Below are 7,736 nucleotides of genomic sequence, written 5' to 3'. Positions count from 1 at the left end.
TTACTAATCCGTACTAAAGTAGTGATTACTCAGAATTGCAAATAAATGGCAGGGGTACCAGGAGGGAGAGAGTACATGTTTTACATTTTAGTCATTTAGCTGATGCTCTTATCCAGAGCGACTTACAGTTAGTGAGTGCATACGTTTTCATACTTTCCCCCCATGGGAAACGAACCCACAACCCTGGCGTTGCAAGCGCCATGCTCTACCAACTGAGCTACACGGTAGTAGTGCATGGCCAAGTGGTGGTGCGCAGGCCGTGGAGAAAGTGGTGGTGGGGAGGGTTGCAGCTGGGCTACATGAGCTGAGGCAGGTTTCTGTAGTAACAGAGACTCCGGTGGACGAAGGCTTAGTGGGCTCATCCCAGGAAATATTGCCTGTCATTGGGGAAGAGGCTCTGATCAGGGGGGAAGTGCAGGGGGGCAGAGACTGGGGAGGAGGAGGATGGTACCCTGCCAATGGAGGAGGAGGAAGAGGGGGGAGGTGAGTCTGCGGGAGCGGAGGACAAGGCGTCTCGTTTTCAGACGGCTCATTGGATCCAGAGGGATGTCAGGCTGAGGGCCCAGTATATACGGTGAGAGAACTTTCTAGGTTCCTGATGGAGACTAAAGGGGAAAAAGAAGGTTCTGCTGGAGTCTTATTTTATTGATCCTGGAAGGTTTGTAAGGTCAGTACAACACGTGATGAAGAATGAGGGGTTTAGTGTCCTCTCACCCAGGAAGCGGTATAGGCTGAGAAAATGGGTCATGGGTACTTAAGGGCATGTCTTCAGAATCTGCTTAAATTGATGTTTTTTTCTGGCATGGCGGCTTTATGGGCTTCTCTACTGGTTTCTGATTGTGGTGATTTCCCTCCCACCTCTTATGGAGATTTCACGGTTAGACTTCCTTAACATGAACGGCGGCAAAGACTGGGGGAATATGTCAATCAAAAACATTTAAATGCCATGGCAGAAATCTTAGTGCAGGGGTAGCAAAAGAGGTGTGTAAGGGTAGGTTGTTAGTGGTTAGAGCAAAAATCAGTGACCTTGTCTTTGCTTTCCAAAATGTGTCTGCACCTAGTACAGGACTCAGTTCTCTGTTTCAACAGGGCCCAGGCAGGTGTCCTATTGGAAATTCCATGTAATGCTCTTCCAAGATGTCACCCATCAGGCTCCCTCATCTCCCCACAACAGAAGTTACCCACCCATCAGACTCCCTCATCTCCCCACAACAGAAGTTACCCGCCCATCAGACAAACGTAAAACAAGGGATTTTCTTGGTTTCCCCACCCCTCTGGTGAAACAGAGAATTGAGCCCTGTACTATAATATAATATAATGTGCCATTTTGCAGACGCTTTTATCCAAAGCGACTTACAGTCATGTGTGCATATATATATATATATTTTTTTTGTGTATGGGTGGTCCCGGGGATCGAACCCACTACCCTGGCGTTACAAGCGCCGTGCTCTACCAGCTGAGCTACAGAGGACCACGTAATGTCGCGGTCGTATGCTGGGGCTTCATGTATGGTCAAGGTGTGTGGAGGGCTCAGTAGGCCAGTCTGGGTAGGGAGGGGCATTCACCAGGGATGCCCTCTGTCAGGGCAGCTGTACACTCTTGTTATTGAGCCCTTTCTGGGCCTGCTATGCAGGAGGCTACAGGGAGTGTGGGAGCCAGGCATAGGGTTGGGGACAGGCATAGCAGTGTCAGCATACGCTGATGACGTCTGTGTTGTTTAGGGATGAGCAGAACCTACAGGCCCTGGAGAATAGTTTGAGGGTGTACGAGGGGGCGTCTTCTGCTTAGGGAAACTGGGGCAAGAGTGAGGCTCTGTTATGTGGGGCATGGAGGGACAGGGCACCTCCGCAGCTTCCAGGGGGGTTGCAGTGGGGCTGTGAGTGGCTCAAGATGCTTGGGGTGTATCTGGGCTCGGAGGGTTGGGATAGGAAGAACTGGGAAGGAGTGTCACAAGCGGTGGTGTCGAGGCTGACGAAGTGGAGGTGGCTCATCTCCCAAGTGGCATACAGAGGGGCGGTGCTGATCATCAACAACTTGGTGGCATCCTCTCTATGGCTTAAATTGGCCATTCTCAACGCCCCCGGTGGTCTGCTTGTGGACCTGCAGCGCAAGTTAGTGAATTTTTTCTGGTCAGGGTGGCAGCGTTCTGACTCAGCAGCACAGAGGCTACTGTACCGTACGGAGGTGGGCTGGAGGGAACCAGCATGTGCTCTGTTGAGGAGGGCTGGTGGTTTGGGGCTGGATCAGCAGCTCTTCATCATGCGGCAGGAGAGACTCAATACAGCAGGGGTCTCTGATTTCTATGCTGCAGTACTGAGGGCTGGAGCAGCCTGAGGAGGGGCCACCACCGTTTCCACCACTGCAAGGGACAGCAGAGACTGGGGACTGGCAGGAGAGTCCGGAGGACTTACTGACTTTTAACACTCTGAGCTTAGTGGGAGTGAAGGGGCATCAGTGGCAGGGGGTTGTGGGGGCTGAGAGCATGGCAGGGTATAGGTGGAGGGGCTCTATAAGCTCCCAGTGCTGGAAAGGTCAGGGGTCGTCCAGTGGAGGGTATTACATGGAGCCCTGGACACCAATAGCTGGTTGGCTCGGGTTGACCTGGGAGTTGGGGAGGGGTGTCCGTTTTCTGCAATGACAGACTGTTCATCATGTTTTTTCTGTGTTGCCAGGGTAATGCCATTACTGTTGACGCCTTAGGGTTGAGTTTGAGTTGTACAAAATGATCAACAGTGTGGAGATGTTTCAGGAGGTATGGGGGCTCAGGGGGGCTGTCTGTACGGCTGGAGAGGAGGGGTTGGATGGACGGTTGGAATGTGGTGCTGGATGGTGTATTGTACTGTGGTGTTGGGTACTGGATAATGTGATTGTGTGGAGGTTGTGGTGGCACGCAATGTGCTTTTAGGGGTGGGGGTGTTAGTGTATAAGGATGGCTCATTAAAGTAAGACAAGTCTCTCTCTCTCTCTCTCTCTTAACAGCGCTCTGCACAGGCAGCAGTGAAGGACAGTGATAAGATCTTTACTGAGCTGATCCGCTCCATTGAGAGAAGGCGCTCTGAGGTGAAGGAGCTGATCAGAGCCCAAGAGAAGGCTCAAGTGAGTCAAGCTGAAGGACTCCTGGAGCAACTGGAGCAGGAGATAGCTGAGCTGAGGAAGAGAAGCACTGAGCTGGAGCAGCTCTCACACACAGAGGATCACATCCATTTCCTCCAGGTAACTCAACTGCCTTGATACATGTGATATGAAACTAAAACTCAATGTGAAACTCTCAATCATTTGGTTCTGTTCTCTCTCTCTCTCTCTCTCTCCCCCCAGAGTTATCAGTCTCTCTCCGGTACCAGTGTATCTTCAGACTTACCCAGCATCGTTGTCCGTCCTCTTCAGTACTTTGGAGATGTGAGTAAGACTGTGTCTGAACTGAGAGAGAAACTAGAAGACGTCCTTAAAGGAGAATGGACCAAGATCTCCACTACAGGTGTGTTGAAAATAATAAGAACATCAACTTTAGACCATTGAAAGTTCCCTACTAGTCATATACATGTGGAATATGGTATGATGATAACATTCCCTCTCTCTGTGAATGTGTTTGTGTGTCTGTAGTGAATATAGTGGATGTTGTACTGCCTCCAGAGCCCAAGACCAGAGAACAGTTCTTACAATGTGAGTCTCTTTATTCTGAAGTAACTAACAGTCTCTTTTTACTGACACTCCTAACAATCCCTCTAGAAATATATAGCAATAGTAGATCTAATCAAAGACTGGGTATCTATCTGACTCCTCATATTTCTCTGATTTGATCTCTGCTGTGCTCTAATCAAAGACAGGGTAGATACAGTATCTGACTTCACTTATTGTTCTAACTCCCCTCATTGGTCTCTGCTCTGCTCTTCTCCCAGATTCCTGTCAGCTCACACTGGACCCAAACACAGCAGGCACACTCCTCTCTCTGTCTGAAGGGAACAGAAAGGTGACCTATACAGACCAAGAACAACCATATCCTGATCATCCAGACAGATTCACCAACTACAGTATGGTTCTGTGTAGAGAGGGTCTGTCTGGACGCTGTTACTGGGAGGTGGAGTGGAGTGGGCGGCGTGTTGATACAGCAGTCTCATATAAAGACATCAGCAGAACAGGGACAGATGGTGCATTTGGAGAGAATGACAAGTCCTGGAGTTTAGAGTACTATAGAGGTGGTTATTTGTTTAGACACAATAATGTTGAGACTAAAGTATCAGGCCCTCAGCCCTCCAGAGTAGGAGTGTACCTGGATCACAAGGCAGGTACTCTGTCCTTCTACAGTGTCTCTGACACAATGACCCTCCTCCACAGAGTCCAGACCACATTCACTCAGCCCCTCTATCCTGGGTTTTGGCTCTATGGTACTGCTGAGCTGGTTAAACTATAGTAGGGTCCACATAGATACTAGTCATGCTGGTGTAGTCTATAGCTGAGCTGGTTAAACTGTAGTAGGGTCCACATAGATACTAGTCATGCTGGTGTAGTCTATAGCTGAGCTGGTTAAACTGTAGTAGGGTCCACATAGATACTAGTCATGCTGGTGTAGTCTATAGCTGAGTTGGTTAAACTGTAGTAGGGTCCACATAGATACTAGTCATGCTGGTGTAGTCTATAGCTGAGCTGGTTAAACTGTAGTAGGGTCCACATAGATACTAGTCATGCTGGTGTAGTCTATAGCTGAGTTGGTTAAACTGTAGTAGGTTCCACATAGATACTAGTCATGCTGGTGTAGTCTATAGCTGAGCTGGTTAAACTGTAGTAGGGTCCACATAGATACTAGTCATGCTGGTGTAGTCTATAGCTGAGCTGGTTAAACTGTAGTAGGGTCCACATAGATACTAGTCATGCTGGTGTAGTCTATAGCTGAGCTGGTTAAACTGTAGTAGGGTCCACATAGATACTAGTCATGCTGGTGGTGATGGTCCCCAGATGTGATGATTCATTCTGCTTTGTTTTTATGTACAATGATTTGATTGATTTGATCTTCAGAAGATGTTATGAATTACAATTCAATGCATTCATATTATTTGTAAGTGCAATGTTTTAATCTTATATATTCACATTCATCATGATGTATGCTGTTAATGTATGTTGGTTGTCATTCAGAACCATTGAAATGTTTTCTCAATTGGTTCTCTGTCTCAATGTCATTTTCCTCAGTATCATGGAACAGGTAGTGTTACTTACTTGCTAATTGAACTATATGGGCCGGTTTCCCGGACACAGATTAAGCCTAGTCCTAGACTAAAAAGCATGTTTAATGGAGATGTCCGGGAAACCGGCCCTAAGTTTGGCATCTTTTATTCTCCCATACTGCTCAGTCAAGCAACATTAATCCTGTCCAGCAGGTGGTGCTATTAACCAAACAATAAAAACATCAGCTATCTTGACTTGCCACTCAGTATATAAGTAATGTTCAGAATTGTACTTTAATATCATTGGAGATTGATGGTCTTTTTAATCCTCTATCTAGAGTCAGGAACAGATGAAGTTAGGTCTGCTACTGTTCAGTTATTAAATATGATTCATGGTGATGGGAAATAAAAAATCCATCTAGTAGTAATTTTCCTTTGCTATTTATTCCAAGGTGTGTCTTTAACTTGTAAATGGATTGTGTTGAAGCTGGCATGTGGTGTGGATGATAGAATAGAGTGAATAGAGGAGAGAAGAGAGGAGGAGAGGAGAACATCATATAGAAGACAGATAAGATAGAGAGACAATTCATACCCAGGGGAGTTACTGACTCTGGCCGAAATGACTCCCTGTTCCCTACGTAGTGCACTAGGCTACTTCTGACCAGATCTAAAGTAGTGCACTACATAGGGAATAGGATGGAGATTTGCTCACTGTCATTAGAATGAAGATTGCCATACAGGAGTTACTGTCTCTGTCCCAAATCTCTCCCTGTTCCCTACGTAGTGCACTAGGCTTCTTCTGACCAGATCTAAAGTAGTCTTCTAGATTTTACATGTTTTCTCCCTGTCATTAGAAAATGACAATATGGTAATGACTTTAGTGGTTTCCTCCCCCTTTGTTTTTATTGGTTGTGTGTTATGTGTGTTGTTGTGTTAGGTTTTCCCCCTGTGTTCCTAATGGAAAATCCATTAACAATGAATCACAAACAAATTATATTCCAGTTGTGTTTAGACAACTTCATGGCTGACATCCCCCAGTTCTGTTAAGACCCATTGAACTGGGTCACATTCTAAATGGTCACTTGTATTGATAGTCCATACTGGGCCTAACTGGGGTTAACCATACTGGAGGGTTTCTTTCTGCACACATATTCCCTCATCTCCAGAACTTTACCTGATGTCCTCTCTCTCTCTCTCTCTCTCTCTCTCTGTCTCTCTCTCTCTCTCTCTCTCTCTCTCTCTCTCTCTCTCTCTCTCTCTCTCTCTCTCTCTCTCTCTCTCTCTCTCTCTCTCTCTCTCTCTCTCTCTCTCTCTCTCTCTCTCTCTCTCTCTCTCTCTCTCTCTCTCTTAGATGTTCAATGTTTCTTAAAAAAAAAAAAAAAGGAATAGTTTCACCATTATTCAAATGAGGGACACATTTTTTCTTTGTTTTACCTTAAAGCAGCAATCAGCAGTAGAAACTATAACAAAGCGTACTCCCAACTCTTGTTTTAGTAAAAAGCTGAGGGATGGGGCTGGAGAAATGTAATCCCTTTCAAATTCAAATACAGAGCTATGGAAGCAAGGACTGACCATCCATGACATAAAAAATGATAGTTTTAACAATATTTTGAGGCTATACAGTATTTGTTTACATTTACTTTGTTTACAAACATCGGAGTAAAACAAGCTTCTATTTTGGGTTCTGATGGGGTACGACAGTTGAACTAAGCTCATGAGGCATTTATAGGTTATATTCTTCAAGAATCAATGGATGTTGCATCTGCTGATTGCCCCTTTAAAATGAATCACTAATCACATTAAATAAATCACAATCTCCCGAAATGACTTTGTCAAAGCAACAGAATAACTAGGGCTTTACAATGATCCTGAAAACTTGGGGGAATTCTGGGGTTAAGTGGGTTAAAATAGTCCTAGAAGTCACAGAGGGTGCACAGAGGGACATGCCAAAATGCAGAAAAAAAAGTTGAAAGGCAACGTGGATCTACTGTGGTGTAGTTCTTCCCAGCATTGCAACCAAATCAGATTTGTATTACATATTGCCTGGAGTGATTTAAAAAGGAAAGAAAGCTCTAATCTTTACCCAAATGGTCTCAAATTATAGGCCTGATCACCCTGGACCAATGCCTGTTGGTAATTTCAGTAGAACCAAACAATTCAAGTAGCTATTCAACCTCAAAACTACCTGGTTTTGCTATACATTCAAAACAGCAGTATAATGTGAAATTTTTTGTGGGCATTTAAAAATGACAGAAAATCTTTTCCAAAATGGTCTCAAATGAGCTGTACTCTCAGGCCCATGGGAGAAAGGGTTTTACTAGGCAGGGAGTGTAGAACAAGATGAATGGAGCTCCAGAGGTCACAAGGTCAATGAGACAGAACGAGAGAGAAAGTGAATTGTGAGAAGAGAGAGAGTGAAAACAGTGGAGTGAGTCAGAGCGAAAGAGAGAGAGAGCTGTGAAGAGAGAGAAAGAGTGAAAACAGTGGAGTAAGAGAGAGAGAGAGAGAGAGAGAGAAAGAGAGAGAGAGAGAAAGAGAGAGAGAACTGTCCACAATGTTAATAGGAACAAAGGTTTGTGT

The 7,736-nt window shown here is 45.4% G+C and overlaps 1 protein-coding gene across 1 annotated transcript; it reads left to right on the top strand.

Annotated features, from left to right (window-relative positions):
• Window positions 1-3,600: 3,600 nt before the first annotated feature.
• Window positions 3,601-5,082, top strand: LOC311117064 (stonustoxin subunit beta-like; the record flags this gene model as incomplete). The annotated part of the gene is made up of 2 exons (XM_084192055.1): window positions 3,601-3,660; window positions 3,897-5,082. Coding segments are annotated over 2 exons (572 nt in total), but the record flags the coding sequence as incomplete, so codon positions are not given.
• Between the last annotated feature and the right edge of the window lie 2,654 nt (window positions 5,083-7,736).

This window comes from Coregonus lavaretus (genome assembly GCF_964263955.1).
Source record: "Coregonus lavaretus genome assembly, contig: HAP1_SCAFFOLD_1650, whole genome shotgun sequence".
Lineage (NCBI taxonomy): Eukaryota > Metazoa > Chordata > Actinopteri > Salmoniformes > Salmonidae > Coregonus > Coregonus lavaretus.
The sequence above is the reverse complement of the archived record's forward strand: the minus strand, read 5'-3'. Positions and strand labels throughout refer to the sequence as shown.